Genomic DNA, 23288 nt, shown 5'->3' on the forward strand with positions numbered 1-23288 from the left:
TGAAACTGTCAGATAACATGCAGGTTTGCTATGAAAGAGTCTTTTTGCCCCTTGTAAAAATAAGTGGTGAGAAGAAGATTTCACATTGTTTGTAATTGGCCAAGCATGGCAAGCTGCATTACGGGCATACCAAATTTAGCTTATGTAACTGCTTCTTAATTCATTAACCTTTTAAAAAGGTTTATTGTTGTGTTTTGTTTTTACATTTCAAACATTTACAGATTACCACATATGATGAGGTAAATCACTTCCCAATGTGATCTTTTAATCTACTTAGTAGCTCAAGATGTGTACGAATAAGAAAATAATTAATAAATAATCAGATTAACATGCATAAAATTTAGTGGTAAATTATGAGCTCTTATCTCTTTCTATGATTTCCCTTTATATGTTTTAGGCATGTGTTTGTCTGCTTTGAAGGAAAGGAATACCCACAATGATGAGGCCTTAGAATATATCTAAGAATATCTCAAGTGGGCTTGTTTTTAAATAGCCTCAAATACTTTCTTTGTATATGTATTCATCTCCATTTCTTTCCTGGAGATTCGATAAAATCCTTCAAAGAGCTAAATTAGTAAAGTATTCAAACTGGATTTTTAAAAATTGACCTATTACATTTCTAGTTAGAAGAGAAATTAGTCTGGAAACAATGACACTTTCCTGTGCTTCCAATAATTTTTCCCTAGTATGGCAAGTATTCTCACATAGTAAATATTTAATAAATATTTGTCTCCTTCCTTCCTTTTTTTGCCTTTGTATCCCCAGATCTACTGAAATGTATTAATAATTAATAAGTGTTTGTTGAATTTAATTCCATATCAGAGAAGAATGTTAATGTTAACTTTAGAAGGAGAAAGTCTTAGGTCAAATATTGGTTCTGCCACTCACTTTGTGAGGTTGGGCAAGTCAATTAACTTCTCTTAGACTCAGTTCTCATGGGTAAAGTGACACAGTTGGCCTGGATAATCTCGAAGGTCCCTCCTAGTATATGACCTAGATTTCTATGATATTCTACAATTGCTATCCATAATAAATTTTACTATTTATTAGTGGTATCCTCTGTTTCGAAAAAACTAAATCCTGCTTTTTATACCATTTGTCAAAAAAGCTTCTTCTATACTACAGCATTTCAAAAATGGACCTCATTATAACTTTAATGAAGTTAATAATGGGTCCCCAATAAAGATCTTCAAAACCTGTTTCCACTTCTAACTTCCCCATTTCTCTTGAGGGTACCACCATCCTTATAGTCAAACCCAGATCTTTGGAGTTATTATAAAAATAATTATATTTATTTATATAAAAATTTTTTGCTATATTTCACAAGGAAGAGAGGCAAGCACATTTGCTTGTCTCTTTTTTGAAGGGATCAGGCTTGGTCAATGAATTTTCATTATTACTTTTTTCAGTCAGTAAGCATTTATTTTCTCTCCCTCCAACCATGATCCCCAAAATTAAATGATTGAATAAAAGGAAAAAGAAAACAAAAACCCTTATAACAAGTATGCACAATCAAATAAACTAAATTCTAGCTCTAACCATGTACAAAACTTCGTGACTCATGACGCATCTTGAATCTGTGACTTCTCTATCAGTAGGTAAGTAGTATGATTCATCATCAGTTCTTTGGAGTTGTGGTTGGTCACTACACTGATCACAATTTGTAAATCTTTCAAAGTTTATCTCTGTAATATTGTTATTGTTAATATTGTTGTATCAGTTGTTCTCTTAGTTCTGCATCATTTCATACAAATCTTCTCAGCTTTCTCTGAAGTCAACCCTTTCACAAATTCATACAACATACTAACATTCTATTGCATTTTGCTAAATACTGGCGATATAAAGAAAAGCAAAAGTTCTGCTCTAAAGGAGCTTCATTTGAATGGGGGAAACACCATAGAAATAATTGTGGACAAACAAGTTGTGTACAAGATCAATTGGAGATAATTGACAGAAGGAAGGCACTAACATTAAAAAGGATCAAAAAAAGCTTCCTATAAAAACTAGAGGTTTAGCAGGGACTGAAAGGAAACCAAAGAAACCTAGAGGCAGATGAGGATGGAGTAGATTCCAGACTTAGGGGACAGCCCCTGAAAATGCCCAGAACTGGAAAATGAAATTTTTTCTGACATTGAACACATGCTGTACTTTCCTGCCTACTTGTGTTTTTCCCCTACCCTGGAATGCACTCTTCCCTATTTCTGTCTGTCAAAAAAAAATCCATCCTATTTTCTGTTTTTATTGTTGTTAATATTTTTCCTCTTTAATAAGAAGTTTGGCAAAATTTTATCCCTTTTGTATGATTTGGTTCAATTTATGAACAATTATTAAGTTCATTTTTATTGGATTTGTGATTTCACCAAGATAAGTACAACCTCTTTATGCCATCTTTTATCTATGTCCTCTTATAAATCTTCTCTGGAATTGGGCATCCAGGAAACTGGAGGCCTTTTTCTAGATCTCTTGACATGGTACACAGGGAACCATATAAAATGCCTTTGAATACGAGCCCAACTTCTTTTCTAATCATATATATCTGATATTCTTTATATTACTCCTGTCCTGTCCTTCTTTGGTAATATATTATAGCCTACTCATGTCCTCTGTGTGCCAAAGGTATTTGGCACTAGAATATAAAAAGTCTAATAAAGAGAGCAATTTGAAGAATTACTTATAGATTAAGACTGGTAATATCATACCACTTCCTAACGAGATCAATAATCATTCAAAGGAGGTCATCATAGATTCAAAAGTCTGAATATGTATAATAATAATTGCCATTGATGCTGTTTATAATAGCCAAAATTTAAATTAAAAAAAGAAATTAAAAACCCTATATTTTAAGGTTCATCTTACATATTCCCTCCTTTTTGAAGCTGTTCCCAGATTCTCCCTGAGTACCATTCCTCCTCCCCTAAACCCATATTTGTATCATTTATATGACATTTGATTGTAATGTATGTTATTCTGGTATCCACTGCTTAAAAGCCTGAATGCTGTATTTCATTCTACCTGAACATTCTCTAATATCCCAGTGCAATCTGGGGATGTTCTCTCAATTGTAATAGTCCCCTTTACTAAAGTGCCATTTTTTAACTACCCAACAATCAAGTTAGGTAGGGGAATATTTATTTCAAAAGCATAGCAAAACCAAATATGTTAATACTTTTCCCACCACTTAATGGAACATAATTTCCTAGTCCTACTCCCTATCACCTCCATCTCTGGGGAATTAGGTTCATAGTTTAATTCAGCTCCTATATAGCCTAGTTCTACCAAATTCCAAGTCCAAAGCTATTTTTGAGTTCCCGTGCCAGGCACTCAACCATTCAGGGTGTTAGAGCCTTTTTTTAACCTTAATTCCAACTTCTGGGATTCTGTCACTTGTGGCTAGAATGGAAAATGACCGGAGCAAATCTCACAGTCACAGGGACCAAAAAGGGGGTGGAGGACAAGACTGTCCTTTTCCCCATGATTTATGGTGTCAGCATGGATGAAAAGAACTCTCTAGAAACATCTGTATAGAACGAGCATCTTCCTGTAGTCTTGTAGTTTTAGAGATGCAGCTTATTAACTCTATAGTTAATGTAAAGATTTGATAAGAGGGAATAAAAGAAGGAAGGAGTCTGTTAATTGATACTATGGCATGATATAGAATTCACTGAAAAAATAGAACAAATAGGGCCTCATTATCTTAACTTAACAAAGAAAGATTGACATTCACTGGAATACGCTTTTAAAATGCAATTTATTTTTAATAACAATAAACCCTTAAAACAGCTTTGTAACTATTTACATTTAAATATATAAATTTCTACTCATAAAATATAACATATTTTAAATTCCTTCCAAATCTCTATCAATAAACTTATTCATTTTTTAAATCCATTCCAATGTGTGTGTTTTAAGTGCTTTACACAAGCTAATGAAGAATGAAACGAGCGGAACTAGGGGAAAAATTGTACAACACTATAAAAACAAACTTCAAAAGCTAAAAGAACTATGATCAGTTGTATAACCATTCATGATCCCAGAAGATATCCAATGATGAAATATACTATCTATTATAGAGAGATAATTGATTTCAGGTATAGCATAAGACATAAATATTTTTGTTTATAACCAATGAGACAATTTGTTTTGTTTGTATATGATTTTGTTAAAATAAATTTATTTTTCTTTTCAGTTGAGTGGAGAGAAGTAGAAAGGGAGAATTATTTTTTTTTTTACTTTTTTTAAAATAAAGAAATGTAAGATGGAGTTACAGATGTGAAATGTATACACTTGCAAATGAGGTCACTATATTACAAGTTTGATCTTTTACTTGTTACCACATACTTCATATGAAGTGAGATCAATCTGTAAATTTTCAGTGTAAAGAAAAAGCACATCAAGAAAAAAGTGCTTTACACAATTATCTTATTTGATCTTACTGTGTTCCACCTCACATATATTGTTTTAAAATATTTTTCTTTTCTTTAATTTTAAAATTATCTCTTGCTTTGGCCTCTCCCAACTGTACAGTTAAAATCAAATTTTTGCATCGAATGTAGCCAAAAATATGTTTTATTCTTGATTTTAATCTATTCCCTCTCTGTGGCATGGGTTAGATGCTGTTTTACTAAGGCTCTAGAGTTCAAATCAGCAATCATTTTAAGTTTTTCTTTATATAATATACCTTTGTTTATCATCATTGGGAAATGTGATATTATATATGTGTGAATTTTCCAGAAATTGATTTTTTTTACTTTTATGTATCAAAGTATTCTTACTTTTTAACTTTTAATGAAGATCTTAGTAAATTATGTTGCATACTCATCTCCATGTATTTTAACTTCAGAGTAATTGGAGATTTCTATACCTTGCTGAAATTCAGTGATATATCTTTCAGAGCTATTGAGGTATAAGACTGCTTAATTGTTACACAAAGAACTTCCAGGTCTTTGTGCTTAATGAATTTCAAGTTTCTGAAAAGAAAAACTTTGTTTTTGTCTCTTCATTCATTGTCATAATAGTGTCATCTGTCACTTTTAACTGTTGTCATTGTACTTATCTCTAAAAACATTCCTTATATTTTTCTTCTCCTCCTTCCCTACCCCCTTCTAATTTTATTTACTCTTAATCTTCTTTGTGATCAATAATAAATTTGTCAGAATTATGTATAAGATAAAAGTAGTTAGGGACAGGTTTCTTTGAATAAAGCATTTATATTTTCTGTTATGAATTCTGTGACAATATTTTGATTACTCAAACTACTTTTTTTCTGTCCCAAAAGTGAAGTAGCATAGTGGAAAAAGCACTGAGTCAAAAGACATGGCTCAAATCTAATTCATTACAGTAACTGTGTAATGAATAATCATTGGTATTCACTACTTTTTAAATCTAGGACAAATCATTTTACCTCTTTCAGACTCAGTTTTCTGCCCATAAAATGTGAGACTTAAACGTCAGAAGGCCGTTTGAGCTCTACATCAATAATCTGTGAAGCTCTTGGAGTCCCTTAGTTTCTTCATCTGTAAAATGATAAAAAATATACTACCTATCTCATTTTGTGAGGAAAGCAGTGTTGTTGTGCCCTGAATCATTGTGCTTTGATGAATAAGCAACCTCTGTATAAACAAGAAGCTATTATATAATTCAAATACTTCATTAACTTTAGAAAACATTACTCTTTTCTAAAAAAAAAAAAAGAAAGAAAGAAAATTCCATTAACTCTTATATGAATTGATATAAAGTGAAGTGAGCAGAACAAGGAGAACCCTGTTCGTGGTAACAGCAATTTTGTTAAATCATCAACCATGAGTGACTTAGCTATTCTCAGCAATGCAATGATCTAAGATACTATGTAAGACATTTCTATAAAATGCTATCACCTCCAAAGAAAAGAACTGACAGTGTCTAGATGCAGATTGAAGAATACTTTTTAAAAACCTTTTTTTATTTTTCTTAGGATTGGTTTGTTTTTGTCTGTGTTTTCTTTTGCAACATGGCTAATATAGAAATATGTTTTATGTAACTGCACACATATAATTTGTAGCAAGTTGCCTGTTTCCTCAAGGAGAGAGGAGGAAGAGAGAGAATTTTAGAATTCAAATTTTTAAAAATCAGTATTTAAAGTTATTTCTACACATAACTGGAAAAAATAAAATAAAAATAAGCATTTTTTGTTTGTTTATTTGTTTTTAGAACCAGTTCATTTATACGTAACAGAGCAAGTAGAAAGAGAGCAAAAGAGAGCACATGATATAGTAGAGTTCTGGCCTCAGAGAGAGAAGGACCTGAGTTTAATTCTTGCATTGGCCACATATTGGCTATATAACTCATTCATTGTCCTTTCAAACATGTCTCTAATTCTCAAAATTGCCAAACTGCACTAGTAGATAAATTGCTCTTACTAAGTATTTCCCTTAGCAATGACATCATAGGTCTGGTCAAAAACAAATGAAGATTTTAATTTTACATTTCGGAGAGTGATAAAAGCAGTTTAAATCCCAATTGTTCTTATTTCCTATCCCTATCTTGTTTGGTTTTTTAAAACATTTTTTTAAAGGTACTATCATATCTGAATGCTTTTCTCCAAAAAGTATTGTCTGGTTTCTGTTCTCTTCACCTCTACTTTCTAAAAATTTGAGTGGATCAATAACGTTGTGAAATGATTGGACATACAAGATAAATTATATTCATATTGAGATGATTGTAAATATCTCTTTATAGCAACTTTTGACTCGCAGAAAGAGAAGTTATTTAAAGGGCAACTCCATGGAATATCTTGTCAGGTACAAATTCTTTTGCTGGTGATGGCAACACATGATTATGATATCTTTTCACCAAGGGAAAATATCTGGCTCTGGTAAAGTTTTTAAAATATCAACTTTAATAGATTTCAATATATTCCAATACCTAAATATTAAAGTATTCTAGAATAGTGAACATTACTATTAATATGCTTCTTTGGATTTTGTTTTCAGATCATTTGAACAATAAGTAGAAAATTGAGAATCTGATTTAAAAATATAATATCTCTAGAGTAAAGGAATTTATTCTAACTCCTAAAGGGAAATATAGTATTATAGAAGCTTTAAGACTCTCCATTCTTGTGGGTGGTATTTACTTATACACTTATTTCTACTTAGATAGTCAGAGATTTAATTTGAGAGTTTCTGAAAAAGATTTTGAGGTTTGCCAGTCATAAATCCTAAGTTAACATTCAAAATCCTCCCAGCTTATACTGCCAGAGACCAAACTGTATGTTTTGTCTTTTTGCATTCTTTGCTTTATTTTTTTTTGTTATTTTTTTCTTTCATGATATATGAGACCATGGTGCAATAAAACAAAAGAAATATACTCTATTCCCTGTGTTGTTAATAGGCTAAGAACAAACTGTGGCACTGTAAGGTGAGGGTGATAGATTTCCATACTGGTCCCTGGAACATAATGTTTAAGAAAAACAGAAATTCAAACTGGATCGATTGCTGAAATTCAATAAGAATGAACTTAATTAATGTGAGCTTGTTAATACTAGCGCTTTCCCCTAGTTTATTGATGATCCCCAGTTTATCCCATATACATTTTGTATTTACATAGTTATTTACATTTTTTCTCCCTCATTTAAACTATGAGCTCCTTGAGAGTAGACTTTTGCTTTTCTTTGTAATTCCCCAGCATTTAACACGATGCTTACTACATCTTTTTGTTGCTGCTCAATTGTTTTTCAATCATCTCTAATTCTGTGACCCCATTTGGCATTTTCTTGGCAAAGATACTGGAATGGCTTGCCATTTTCTTCTCCAGCTTATTTTATAGATGTGGAAGCTGAGGCAAACAGTGTTAAATGACCTGCCCAGTAACTTGCTCACACAACTAGTAAGTGTCTGAGGTCAAATTTGAACTCAAGAAGGAAAGTCTTCCTGACTCCAGAACTGACACTCTTGGTGCTTAATAAATATTTCTTGACGTCTTGTAAACAACATAAGTATCAGAAATTGAAAATATCTGTGATCATGTTGATATGGGAGCTCCTTTCACTAGTTCAGATCCTAATCCACTCATGTTTCCTCATCCTGTGTGATTCTTGACCATATTCTCCTATCAATTATCCCAGATATCCATCAAATGTTATGTATTTCCAGCCTTCCTCCATTAAGAAAATATATATATATATATATCAAGAAAATAAAATTGAATACTCCTCCTTTCAAAGTATCACTATGACATTAAATAAAAAGATGATGAAATACAGAAACCTGTAGTTCAAAATATGATTTAATTACCCTTCAGAAGTAATAACCAGATTATATACACTGCTATAGCAAGCATATATCATCTCTAAATCTCAAAGATTTAATCTTTCAGCTTTAACATTTTTGTGCCCTCACAAGCCTTTCTTAGGAAGACCTCATTGTTAAAGCTATCTCAGATTCTTGACTTTGCCATATTCCCACATTGAACTTAGAATTGAATCTAGCAATGGGGAAGCAACAATTGGTTATTCTATGTTCCAATATTAATTGCTGTCAACAGTGGGAGCTATATACTTAAGTCATCTTGGTGATTTTCATACTTCAATATTCTGATTTTTTCAACTCAATTTTTCTTTTAACACAGAACTATTTCAGTGAAAATTTGTCACATCATGATTCCTCATCCACTACAGATTTAATTCAAGAACCACTGAAAGAACAAACAGTAAGCAAAATTTAGCTTATTGTCATTGTTTGGGTGCCACCTATAAACTAGATACCATGCCAAACCTAAACAAATTTTTTGACAGCCTTTTTTTGTACCATACTCTTTCTATTTGATTGAAAATATGATGTGATGATGAAAAGTGATAAATATATTACTATACCATAATTTTAAGAGATTCAAGGTATGAAGAACTTATAGGTGTTAGTTAAATTCTTAGAAGTCTCAAGATCATGGTATTGACTAATGCTTCCAAGAAATGAGTGAATATTATAAAATAGTCCTTTATAGTATTTAAAGTGCTTCCCCTTACAACAGCCCTGGTACACAATACAGAGATTAATATCACAATTTTATAAGTAAAATAGCAGAGGCTCATCTGCACACAACCAGTAAATATAAGAAACAGAATTCAAACTCTGATGTCCTGCCCCAAGTTGAGTATTTTTCCCACTATGCCATACAGTCCCTATAGATAAATTCTCCTAAGATAAATTGTATTTTTTTATTTTAGAAAAAAAATAAAACTTCTTGATTAAAACCATTTAGATGAACTTGTCTCCCTTCCCTTATTACATTTATAAGAAGCTTATTAAGAATTACTTGTTGGGCAAAGTACAAAGTGTTCTAGTAAAAGACTTGAAAAGTTCCTTCTGCTTTTAAACTGAAACATAAAAGACTTAACTATGTAAATGAAAGACACCTCAATCAACAAACATTTTGGAGCCTAATATTTGCCAGATACTGTTTTAATCAATTCAAATACAAATGAATAATAGTCCCTTATCTCGAGGAGTTAAATTAGACAGCAACATATATGTGGAATATATACAAAATGAATATAAGAAATTTTGAGAAAAAAGGCACTAATAGATGAAGGGACCAAAAAATACCTCCTATAGGAAGTACCATGTGAGCTGTGACTCAAGGGAAAATGAGCAATCTAAAAGGCAGAGGTCAGAAAGGAAAACATTAAAGATATGGGAAACAACCAATCCAAGAGCAGAACAGGACCATAAGTGTGAGGGAGAGCAAGTAGAACAATATAAGGGGACTATAGAGTATATAAATAAGATGAATGTGTAAGACTAGCTGGTAAAAAGGTGTTAAATGAAGGAGTTTTACATCATCCTAAAGGTAACTAGGAGTTACTAGAATTTATTTGAGTAGAGAGAAAAAAAATAAAAATTTTTATTTGATAGAGACTTTAGTTTTAGAAAAATTACTTTGGCCACTGTGTGAATGATAGATGATAATAGGGAGAAATCTGAATTCCAATAATCCACTCAAGAGGTGGTGAAACTGAATTGGATTGGACTAAGGTGGTGAGAGAGGAGACTGAGGTGGTAGATAGGGTATGGTCTTGAATTCAAGAAGACCAGCATTCAGTTCTGTTCTGAGACATTTAGCTAACAGTGCAACTTTGGATATGTCATATAACATCTCAGTTCTCAGTTTTCTCATCTGTAAATTAAAGATATCCTCTGAGCTCCCTCCCTGCTCTCTATGACATTATCATCTGATACTACAGGTGAGAAAGGGTGGAAAGAGCAAAGATGCCACAAGAATTGGCAACAAATTGGATATGTGGGAGAGTGAGAGTAAAGAGATGAGAATGACAATGAAGTTGTGAGCCTGAGTGACTGAATGTATGTTAGTACATTCAAGGTTAATGAGGAAATCTTGGGAGATAGGTGAGTTTAGAAGAAAAGGATAATGATTTTTTTTCTCCCATCAGAGACTGTCTTACCACGAGAAAGTTTCTGTTCATGAAGCAGGAATACATAAAACACCATTGAACTTGGAACTTGCAGACCAGTACACACCTCTTTTAGGTAAGCATGAATTGTGGTTATAGTCTGCCTAATTATACATTGTCCAGGGCAGAAGGCATGGTAGTGGGTGTCTTTTAAAATAGGAGATAAAGTGTATGTGGATTGGTATCCTTTGTAGTCATTCAAGTCATAAATATTTATTTAGATCTTACTATTCAGTTTATTTCAACAATCATTTATTAAGCATCTGTTCTATACAAGGCATGATTCGAGGTGCCAATTATGCAAAAACAAATCATAATACAGATCTTCTCTTCAAGGGAGGCCTTTGCACTCACCATTTTCTTTGTCTCAAATATATTCTCTCCTTATCTCTGCTTCACAGAAGCATCCCTTTCTTCAAGGTGCAATTTAAGAACTACCCCCACATGAAGCCTTCCCTGTCTCAGATACCTCATTATCTTTGTGACCTTAGACTCCCTTTTTGCCTCAGATTCTTCAACTGTAAAATGGGAATAATATCACTTACCTTTCAGAATTTTGTGACAATCAAATGAAATATTTATAAGTTGCTTAGCACAGTTTTTGGAATGTAGTAGTAAATACTTGTTTCCTTTATTCCTTCTGATTCCCCTCACCCCCCAACAACTTGTGTCCTTCTTATCCAATTACTCTGTATTTTTTCTGTATACACACACACATACACACACACACACACACACACACACATTTCAATATTGCCTTCTCCAGTGAAATGTAAACTCCTAGAGGATAAAGATTTTCATTTTTCTGTAACTAAGTCTCCAGTACCTGGGAACTAGCAGGCATGTAATCAGTGATTGTTGATTGATTGATCAAATAATTGTAAGTCCTTTCAATCAGCCTACTAAGGCTGACACATGAATAATGTGCATAATTATATGTGATACTTTATAAGAGAAGATTGGGTTGCAAGGGAGAAAGAATTATAAGATGTAGTCCTACATTAAAGAGTTTGCAGTCTAGAAGAAGGGATAATAGGATCATAAATTTAGGCATTAGATAATTTTACAGCTCAGAAAACTGAGGTACAGAAGTCATACAAAAAGTAACAGTTATGTAGTGCAGAAAATATGTAAATAAGTGCTATAGGAGTTTAAAAAGCAAAAGACCTTGGGTAATAGGGATTTTAGAGACTATCCAGTTCAACAATCAATTTTACAGATGAGAAAAAAGAGATTGTGACTTGTCTATGATCATATGACTACTCAGTACCTGAGAAGAGCTTTAAACTTGGGTCCTCCATCTACTACATGATACTCCCTTTGTCCCCTTTCCTTCATTTACATAGCCAATTCTCTGGTAGCCCTAAAGGGCTCTCTTCCAGACTATTTCAGAAGTCTCTCTATTATAGCTGACTTCCCTTCCTCAAGTCTTTTTTCCCCTGCCTCAAGTCTTTCGCTATTTTAATCCATCACCACACAATTACTAAAATGATTTTCATTAAGCATGGGTCTCAATATCATGTCATCTTTCTATGAATAGATAGACTACAGTACAGCTGCCAGTTATCTCAGTAATCAAATATAAATTCCTCTTTTCCTTGTTAAATGGTGTTCACAACTTGACCCCTTCCTACCTTTCTAATCTTATTCTATTGTACTCATTCTATGGTCTAGACATGCTATCCTGCTTGGTTTTCCTCACATACACTAAGATCCAGTCACCATATCTGTTTGTTCTATTGCTCCCATGTCTCAAATTCTGTTCTTATTCACCTTTTCCCTCCTGGAAACTTTTCTTTATTCTAAAACTCAGCCCAATTGCCACCTTCTTCAGTTGGTCCTCTCCTCTCCTGGACCTGGTTTCCCATTCAAAATTACCTTATGTCTGCAGTGTGTCATAGATAGGCAGACAGACAGACAGATAGATAAATAGATACTGTGAGTTCTTATTGTCTTCCTTGTTAAAAGATAAATTCTTTGACAGCAGGGATAACACTTTTATTCTATTGTATTCTATTGGTTAGCACAGTGACTAGAATATAGTAGATATTTAAATGCTTATTGATTGATTCTTTACCTAGCAAAACATCATCAAAGAGCATTTAAAGCATCTTTTTTAAGGACCATCCTATTATTCTATGAAGTAAAGGTGGAGACATCTGGGGACTTTTGATATATTATATATGCTAGGAATTGAAAACTAATCTTGTATAATTTTTCTAAATTTGTTTTATAAATTTGTTATATTTTGTTTTCTTGAGCAAATATTGGTTCAAGAATTATCAATTTATACAATAGATTGAATAGTCAAGTAGATCTGTGGTCATCCAGGTTTGGGTTTCCTACTTTTTAAAGTAGGAAAAACAACCAAGGTCTTCAGAAAAGATCAACTGTTATCTAGATGGGATCCCTTCTCACACTTCCCACTGCTCCCATACATCCATGTGGGATAGAGTAAATATTCAAATATGACATACGGGACTATTCTCATGGCTTTCTTAAGAATTCTAGTGAACAACTTGCTATTGAATTTAATCATTTCTGTATTTCAGTAATGATGTGATTAGTATTTTTCAGAAATTAATATTTATTTTCATGTGTACCTTTTGAAATACAGATGCCTTACACCTAGACAACTTAACCAAAGCACCAAGATTGAACAGAACAAATCTTTCATGTATATCAAACAGAGTCCCTCTTTCATGTGAAAGATCTGACTATGGAGAAGTGAAAGATGAATCTGCTTTGGACATAATACTAAAAGGACAAAAGTAAGACAAAAGATTATGGGTTGAATATATGTCACTGAACAAAACTTAAATGTTTAAAGGACAGAGTAAATGCTTTCAGAGCAATTTTATCTCCTCAGATTTTTGGTAGCAATGTAAATTCTCTAATTTCTAATGAAGTAAACTTTTAAAAATATGCAGCAACTTTCACATTTTTTCTATAACTAGTACAGTTTTACACATAGTAGATAATATAGAAAGATTTGTTGAACTGAAATCAAATAGTATTCTTTCTCCCTTAAATTGGCAGGCATTTCACAATTTCAAAAGCAAACTGTGCTACTTAAAATGTTTTCTGTTACTCCAAACCCTACCAGGTCACTTGATCAAATTGCATACTTATTTTGGTTACCAATTCCTAGGAAAGGAAGTGTTAGCTTGTGAAGTTTTCTCTGATCTATATTTTTGCTAGAGTCTGAGCACTTGTACAGATTAAATAACTAACCTTCTACACACAGAAATTTAATTACATTGCTATCCATTGTCTTCCCCAGAGAAACTTCACTTCAGCAGCCAAGAGTAAGGAAGCAAAGTTTTGAATTGCAAACTCTTTATTTTCATTTTTACCTGTCATCTCTGCGGCTTGTCAGCTTTAGTTGACAGATTCAGGAATGTTTTTGCATAATGCTTCATCCTTCAGGATTTAGAGAATGAGGCTATTTTATAATTTAGGATGTTGCCAAAGACATACATCTATTCCTAGTTTAAATACAAGGGGGAAACCTACAGTTTTTCACTTTTAAATATTCAATTCTATCTTCTACTGATAGGTGCTCAGTCATCTCAGTTGGCATCCAAACAACTGCACATCCTTTTGCTTCTGCCACAATGGATGATCTATGTGGGAAGGTGAGTATTCAGCAAATCTTCTATCCTTTTATCAGGTCTCTTTTAACCTGTTGTTGCCTTCTTGAGTATTTATTGTCTTAATATTGTAGACATATTTAAAAAAAAAAAAAAAGGAAAACTGCCTGGTATATAATCACTTAAACAGACAAATACTAATCTAGTGTCTATAATATGGCAAATATGTGTTAAGCTTTTCATGGGAGATAGAAAGTACTTTTCTTCCTCTAAAGAAATCATTGATTTAAATAGATAAAATTGCAGAGAATTAAGAATTTAACTATGTGCAATTGATAATTAGTAGGATGCTTATTCAAAGGAAATAGATAAGTGGAACCTCAGAAGAACCTTGCTAAAGAAAATAGGTCATAAGCTAGGTCTTCAAAGGTATGTAGTATTTTATGCCTATATGTTGGGGGAAAACATTTCTATTAGAAGGATAGCATAAAGATAGGTTTAGAAGCAAAAATGATTATGGCATGCACATAGAGACATTTTTAAAACTTTTTATTTTCAAAATATATGCATAGATAGATTCTAATATTCATCCTTGTAAAACCTTCTTTTCCAATTTTTTTCTACTTCCCTTCTCTTCATCCCCTCCCCTAAATGGCAAGTAATTCAATACATGTTAAACATGTGTAATTCTTCTATACATATTTCCAGAGTTATCATGCTGCACAAGAAAAATCAGATCCAAAAAGGAAAAAAATGAAAAAGAAAACAAACAAAAAAAAAAAAACAAGCAAACAACAACAAAGTGAAAACATCGTTATAATCCACACTCAGTTCCCACAGCTGTCCTTTCTGTAGGTGCAGATGGCTCTCTCCATGACAAGTATAAGGACATTTTTAATCCTGTTTCACATTTAGAGCACAGGAGAAGAGTATATTGTGGAGGAAAAGGAAATAGTTAAATAGGTTAAATGAGGTCAGAGCATAGAGACATTTGAAAACCAGAAATTAATGATGATGAGCCATTGAACATTCGGGATCAGAAAAGTGACATGAAATACCATTTTAGGAAGAATTAGTCTGGCATCAGTATCTAGTATAAACTAAAAGGAAGGAGAATCAAAGCAAAGAGGCAGTAACTAAAGCTAAATTAGATCAGTAGCTTCAAGAACATAGAGGAAAGAGAGGGATCCTAAAGACATTTCCAACGCAACTTCAGTGGTACATTTTATATAAGCAATGAAAGAGAGGACTGATTTGAGAGTTTCCAATACTTTTTCATCTGAGAGATTGGAGTAGTAGTACTACTGCTCACTGAAGTAGGAAGTAATTATACTTTTCTTCTCTGGGAAAAAAGTGAAAGGAGGGAAGCAGAGACAAATAGAGAGACAAAATCAAAGAAAGAAGACGAGTGGGGAAACAGAGAAGAGATAGAAAGAAAGAGAGAGAGATAGAAGATAGAGACAAGAGAAGCAAAGAGAAGGAAAGGAAATGAGAGAAAGGGAAGGAGGAAGAGAATGAGAATGTGGATATTAATTCTTGGGATTCTCTTGAGAAGTTTTAGAAACAGGCTGTTTTGACCCTCAGTTTATTTATCTAGTTGGTACTTAGATGGCTATGATGAGGCCATATGGAGGAGGAATTTGAAATTCTTCATAACTATCAAACCTGAGACATCCTGTGGCTTACCTAATATTAAAATTAAAAGTAAATTATTTCTAGAGATTACTATTTTTCAAGATCATGGCAAAAGAGTATTGAGCTAAAAATGGACTTTGCATTTGAGTATTGAGTACAGTACTAAGAGTTATAAAAAGGATATGGTGGGATCTGTTGTTCATATACCATTGATTTGATGAAGCCTAAGGACTCCTTATCAAAATATATTTAAGTGTATAAAATACCTTAAATTCTGTGTGTATCTGTGTGCTTTTAGAGAGAGAGAGAGGGAGGGGGGAAAGAAGGAGAGAGAGGGAAAGGGAAGGAGGAAGGGGGAGGGGGGAGAAAGGGAAGGAGGAAAAAAAAGGGAGGGAGAGAGAGATAAAGGGGGAGAGGGAGAGAGTGAATGTGAGGTCCTTGAAGTCAGGGACATTTTTACCTTCTTTGTATCCTTCCCCCTTGGTGCAGTACCTCACATATAGTAAAGTCATTATATTCTTAAAAACAAATTAACTCTACTTATCTTTTTCCCAAACTTTCCTAATTTCTGTCAAAGGAGCTAGCATCATTTTAATCTCCCATGTTTGTAAACTCAGCTTTATCCTGAATCATTCACTCTCCCTTACCCAACATATCCAATCATTTTCCAAAGCTTGCCATTCCTATAACCCACCTCACATCTGACCACTTCTCTCCATTCTCCCAATCCAGTGCCTACTACAGATACTGATGCCAGAATATTTTTTCTCAAGCTCATAGCTGACATTGTTAATCCCCTACTCCATTAATTCCAGTGGCTTCTTATTGTCTTAAGATCAATTATAAATTCAACTTATCTTTTAAGCTTTTAACAGCTTGCCCCATCCTCTTTTCAGATTGGGGTGGGGGCATTATTCTTCTTTTCACACTCTTCAGTCTAGCCAAATTGACTTTTGCTTTGTTCTTCTTGTAAACATGACACTCTATCTCCCAACTCAGTGCATCCATCATTCCTTGAATATGTTCCTTCATTAACTCCACTTAACAAAGTCATTCTCTTCATTTAAGAAAGAGCTGATACATCAACTTCTACATGAAGCCTTTACTGACTTTCTGTACTAATAGGACCCTCCCTCCAAACTACCTTGTTTCTTACTACTTTGGATATATTTATATTTGTTCACTTTATATTTATGCGGTATATATCTATATATGAATTTGGTGTTTGCCCTCATTATTAGAGCCTTGAAAGGCATAGTTTGATTACTAGTAGCTATATCTGCAGCACCTAGTACGGTGAGTGGTAGATAGTAGACACTTAGTAATTACTTGTTATTTGGTTGGTTGATTCATCAGGAATCCTCTTGTCATATATGTAGTTTTTGTCATAAAGACCTTGAAGAGATGTGTAAGAAACCAAATAAGGTGATAGTTACTGAAACTTTCTGAATCATCTTTTTTTCATTAGCAAAAATGTCTGGTATGTTGTTTATTGTTTAGAATTTTCCTTAATTTTAGGTGCTTCAAAAATCTGAATTAGCAATCTCAAAATTGTTTTACTTCTACCATGGAGCTCCTCTATGAATACTGTGACATTTCTAATCTTAGTTTTCCTTTTCTGCCATTTCTATTTTCACATGTAGCACATCAGTAATCATAATGTTGTGATCCAAATATTATGGCTCACATTCATTGATGGAGAAAATTTTGTTTAAAACTCTTAGCAAACCTCTTCTATTTTTCATTTACTTTTTGTCCTTGTAGTTTTATCCTTAAAAACCCTCAGCCTCTTGTGGTTTAATTGGATTTCACTTCCAGTTTTTTATTTCAATATGAACATAATTTTGTATCTTTTTATGTAAGATTTTATAAAAAGTTTTTTAATTGATTTTTTTATTCCTTAGCTAGTATTTTTACATGATTAGAGATTAAATTTTGTTGGCTGAGGTAATTTCTTGCTTCTTTTAGCCTCTTCATTATGGAAACTGGTTTAATCAGATAATCATCCTTGGAAATTGATGTGTTAACACCTATTCTTTTATCCATGTTCCATTTTGAAGTAGCTTATAAAGAAGTCAATGTTCTGTCTTCTTATCTTTATCTCTTATAATTTAGTATTGATTTTTGTCTTTGTTCTAAAAATAACTTGGCTGTACACAGAGAAATAATTCAGAAATGACCTCTACATTGATAACAAGTCATTTGCTGCCTGTTAAGATGTAGTCAGTATATGCACTTTTTAAATTATAAACATCATAAAGTGTTCCTGACATGGATATGAAATGCTTGTGTAGTTTACAAACATTTGACCATTTTCATTTCATTATTAAGAGCTGCTTTTACTAGAATATTTTTCATCATATTCCACTCTGCTCACCTTTTCATTGAAGTCATTGAATCTTAGTGTATTTTCAAATATAATTTGAAATGTCTAATTGAGTTCTTTCTATGTTCTCTACAATCTCATACTTTGCAACAAATATTAGCTTCATGTTCTACAACAAATGTAGAATAAGATAGAATTATCAGGATGCTGATCTTTTAATAAATACTTGTAATCAGTGTAATATGAGATGAGATCCAGTGAAATTTTTATTTTTACTTTTACACAATGAAAACATATCAGTAAGTACCTTATTTGCCTCTCTTTTACATACTTGTGAACCATCCATTTAGCATCAAGTACCTTTGATCTTTTAATTTGTTCAAGACTAAGAATATCAAGATTTATATCACTCATTTCTGATAGTAGAAACTCATCAGTCATTGGACACATATGTTAGCTTCAGAGTATCAAAGGTTCATGTTTAAAGGCTATTTAGAAACTATTTGATGCCTTAGCATTTGTCTCCTCACACACTAGTCTACCATAGTTATTGAAAAAGTAGAAGATCACAAAGGACTGAGGATAATTTCCCATTTTTCCTTGCTTCATTAATTGCCATGATCAAAAAATTTATGACCTAGTGTGCAGCCTAGTGCTAAGTTTTCTAATGATAAAAATAGTTTATAGCACTTTAAGGCTTAGAAAAGACTTTGCATACATTTTCATTTGATCCTCACAACAACCTTGTGAAATAGGAATTCTTATTTCCATTATACATTTGAGGAAACTAAGGTTTACATTAAATGCTTGGTCTCTTAACAGGTCACCCAGCTAATAAATGACAAGAGGTAGGATTAGAATGAAGATCTCCTCCAACTCAAAGCCTCATACTCCTTCCGTTATATTTTATGATTTCAATTACCCATGGATACTACGAGGGTGCTATTTGGTTTAAGAAATATGAAATTTAATTATTCCAAAGATGATTTCTTGATTTGAACTTCCAACTCCAAATATTTTCATTTGCTGTCCTCAGCACTTATAAGGTTCTTCCTCCTTCCTTCTTCCTTTGTAGTTTCCTAGCTATTTTAGTTTCTTCAAGTCTAAGCACGAATTCCACTTTCCTGATTCCAGTTAATTCTAACTATTGATCACCATGATTTATCCTGTAGACAATTGTTTGCATGTTCTTTCATTCATTAAATGGTGAACTCCTTGAAAGAAGGGGCTATCTTTGTATTTCTAGCAGAAAGCTTAGTGACTGACACATAGTTGGTTTTTAATAGATTTTGTTAACTATTTCTTATCTATATTTGGCACACTTTTTAAAAAAATGATAGTCTTAGATAATTTTGTGGGAAGTTCTAATAAAATTATTGAGCTTACCAATATGAGTATAGTTAGCTTTCTGAAGACAAGAAGGGGAAAGCTTTGGATTGCTTGTATTTTTTGCCCATTCCCATGTTGGCTTACAATTTGAGAGTTTTCAGAATCACACATAAGTAATAAACAGAGAGGATAACACTGATAAATTGGAAATCAAAGTTATACAAATTTGTCTTTATTCAAAAGAAATAATATGTATAAAGGTTTGCAAACCTTAAAGCTCTATGTAAATATAAATGATACTATTTTTTTAGCAACCTACGAAATTCTTTCATATTATAACTTCTTGGGGAAAAGATGGAATGCTGGTGTGTCATGACAGAGAAAAGAACCCAAGTTCAGTGGGGAAAATGGTGAATTTTTAATTAGAAGATCTGAGTTTGCACACACTGTCTCTGCTACTTCCAACCTTTGTGACCTTAAACAAGGCACTTAACCTCCTGGCTGTCTCAGTTTCCTCATTTTTATAATAAGGTGGGATCAAGTGACCTCACAAATCCTTATCAGCTCTAAATCCGTGATTCTATGGATTTTTAAATTCAGTAGCTATCCAAGCTATCCTAGTTGTATCTTGTTTTAAGGATATATGTAACCTTTACAAACTGAGTGAATAAAGAATATTCTTGAATGTACAAAGATTGGAGAAGAGTTCAAGAAGGCTAAGACTTATGAGAAGTTTATTTTAAAATAGAAGATATATCACTAAAATTTGAAGGCATGATGTGCAGTTAGCCAAAGTTTTTTTTAATTGCTATTTATTATTTTATTTCAATTCTGGTAGCTATTAATCTATTAGATTTGACCCTTCCAATCTTTGATGATATTGACATGACTGAGCCATTTCTGTATTTATCATATTTTCAAATATAGTTAATAGTGATTTAGTTGGTTCAAGGGTTGTATGCATATGGGAAGACTCAGATCTGTTTTGTTTTTTATTTAAATTTAAATTAAATTTGTCTGATTATCTCATCAGAAATATTCACTGTTGATATAAACTTTAATCTGTGAGAAAATTTGCATTCTCAAAGAGTATTTTGTTATTTTAGGCAGAAGGATAAACTCAAAATCATACAAACAAATATTAAAAAACCTATCCAAAAGAGTCTTCCCATGTACATAATTTCTTGAAAATTATTGTATAATTGTATTATTGAATAATAATGATGAGGGAATCTTGAAAAGTAATCTACTCCAGCTTCTTTCCTTTTTACAATAACTTTTTGCTTTCTTATTCTATAAATTCTATGAATTCTTATAAATTCTTTAAGTTATACAATTATTGAACATGTGTGTCTATTTTTTCCGGGGTTTTTCTGTGGCCCAGCATGTACAAGATTCTGTTCTCTCATTGCTTCACTCTGCCCCACCCCATTTTGAGGTTTGCTTAGCACCAAGATATTTCTATGCCTTGGATTTCCATTCAAATGTTATGCAGGTTAATATTTGAATGCCCTGAACAGAATGAAGGTGTTTTTGTTCTACCATGTTTTATTATAATAAGCAGGATTTGAAGACTTCTTCATCATGTAAGTCTTTTTTTTCTTTTTAAATTGTTTATTATTTTTAGCCTTTGTCTTATATCAATTCATTAATTTCTGCTTCCTGAATTATTATATTGACTGTAGTATAAAAAGTTCACAGAGGTTCTTTTCTCTTTCTTTTTTGGTCTGGATTCGTAATTTGGTTAGAAAAGACTTGGCATACTAATTATACTAATTAAAAGAGCAAAACTATATGAATACATTGGTAAATTTTTATCCACGATATTTGTCTGGTTTGATAAACACTTTTACCCATTATCACTAACTTAAAATTGTCTTACAACTATTATTTCTAACGTATGTTTTTAATGTTCTGTCTTAGTTTTCTTGGAACTCATGAGGAAATTAATGAATCTAGTTTATTTCTTAAAGTTCAAGTTCACTGTATATTCTAGTTTATTTCTAAGTTCTTAGATTTACACAATTTAATAGTTTGGGATTAATCTCTAACTCATTTACCTGTTTGATTCATAATCATGTTCACAACTACTCTCTATGGAACTTCCCTACAACTATAAATGTATTATTTCTCTAGTGAGAATAGATGTTTAGAATGATCAAAAGCACTCTGCTGTAGTTTATAAAAGTCTCACTGAAATATTTCTATTGAAGGAGTCAGAGGAATGACTCAGAAGAAAATTAAGGCACATTTTTTGCTATTGTAAATAGAATTGAAATTCTTGACTCTGGGGACTGAGTGTGGATTAAATGTATAGCAGTGGACAAATGTAATTCTTGCATTCTCTGATTTGATTTATATGTTTACAACATGAAGATGAAATTTAACATTTTTATTGTATCTTCAACTCAATTCAAATATTCAGATAATCTTTCACTGCAAGGTGATGGTTTAGTTTGTATATTTGACAGGCATAAGTCTTAATAAAGTCTTTCAAAATATTTGCTTAGTTCTTTTCTTAATCAATAAGAAATAATTTACTACTAAATGGGTGAAAAACACTATTGAATGTTCATGATAGGTAGGTAAACCCTATTCAAAGAACTCTCGTTGGAAAGAGGAAAAGCAGTATCTATATAAATATAAAAAGAACACAGACAGAGTAATTAAACACAAGGTAATTTGAGAAGGAACTACTAATTGTGAAATCAGTAAAGACTTAATTTAGAATTTCGTTTATAAACTTTGTCTTAAAGAAATAGTACTTTGTTAGTTGTAGTCAAGGAGCACATTCCAGGCATTTGAGATTGTCATAGCAAAGGCATAGAGACCAAGTCTGGAGTATGGTGTTGAGGAGCAGAAAAAGGACAGTTTGGCTATATTGAAATGTGTTAGAGGAGGATATTTCCAATAAGACTAGTTAGAATGATTTTTCTAATATGACAGCATATTTGCAAGGCTGTCGTGTAAAAAAGTATTTGACGTGTTTCCTTGGCCCAAGAAGATAGGGGGAAAAAGAGAAATTGATAGAAATTGGAAAAAGGAAAATTTTGGCTTTAATTCAAGAAAAAATTTCATAATAATTAAGGCTATCTAAAAATCTGCTTGGCTAGTTGTGGTTTCTCCTGTTTTTAAAAACAGTTCTTCAGGCAACATTAGGAATCTTCCGAGAGAAAATTGTTTTTTCAGAAAAGAGTTGGTCTTAGGGACCAATAAGATCTCTTCTAACTTTCAAACCCTATGATTCCATGATTTGTTGATCCTCCCAATTTTGGGGATTCTCATCTGCCTCTGGTTACTTTGCATCATATCTACCTTTTGACATATTGTTATTCCCTTGGGAGAAGATAAGTTCCCTGACAACAAGCTTTTGTTTCATTTTCAACTTTATGTCCTTTCACATAATATGTACTTAATAAGTGTCTGTTCATTTGAATTAAATGTGTTGAACATAAACCACAGAACCCTACTGTGGTTTTCATTGTTTTGGGAAGTGAAAAAACAGAACAAGGGATAAATAAGCTAACTTTGTTAATGATGTAGTTTGAATTTTTCTTCATTTTGATGAACTGCTTGCCATATTTAAATACAAATTAGCATGCCACATTGAAAATTAAATTACAAATTAAGAGATAATGAGAAGTCAAAGACTGCATAATCAAACAAGCAACATGGGTATTGAAATCCTTCCAGAGTTATTAATTTGTGATGTAGAACAAATATATAAATAGGAATTTGAGATATTTATTTGGAGGGTTGATGTTACTGTTTATGTAAAATGTATTCTGTTCACTAGATCCTATCCTGGCCAGCTTTGTTTACTTCTGTGTGCCCTCAGATTTACAAAGTATAGATCAAATTTAAATCTTGTGATTTACTTTTAAATGTGATTCACATTTATATTTTTATATAAACTCAGAACTTAACTTGAATCTCTAAGATAACTGTTCAAGACTGACTA

The 23288-nt window shown here is 32.4% G+C and overlaps 1 protein-coding gene across 1 annotated transcript in view; it reads left to right on the forward strand.

The window, feature by feature from the left end:
- Positions 1-3402: 3402 nt before the first annotated feature.
- Positions 3403-23288, forward strand: part of LRMP (lymphoid restricted membrane protein) — a 56175-nt gene continuing 36289 nt past the window's right edge. The window contains exons 1-5 of the mRNA XM_023504682.2: positions 3403-3519; positions 8605-8685; positions 10424-10520; positions 13062-13215; positions 14004-14082. Of these exons, the coding sequence (XP_023360450.1) occupies positions 3403-3519; positions 8605-8685; positions 10424-10520; positions 13062-13215; positions 14004-14082 (528 nt within the window). The remainder of the gene's footprint in view (positions 3520-8604; positions 8686-10423; positions 10521-13061; positions 13216-14003; positions 14083-23288) is intronic.

This window comes from Sarcophilus harrisii, chromosome 5, assembly GCF_902635505.1.
Source record: "Sarcophilus harrisii chromosome 5, mSarHar1.11, whole genome shotgun sequence".
Lineage (NCBI taxonomy): Eukaryota > Metazoa > Chordata > Mammalia > Dasyuromorphia > Dasyuridae > Sarcophilus > Sarcophilus harrisii.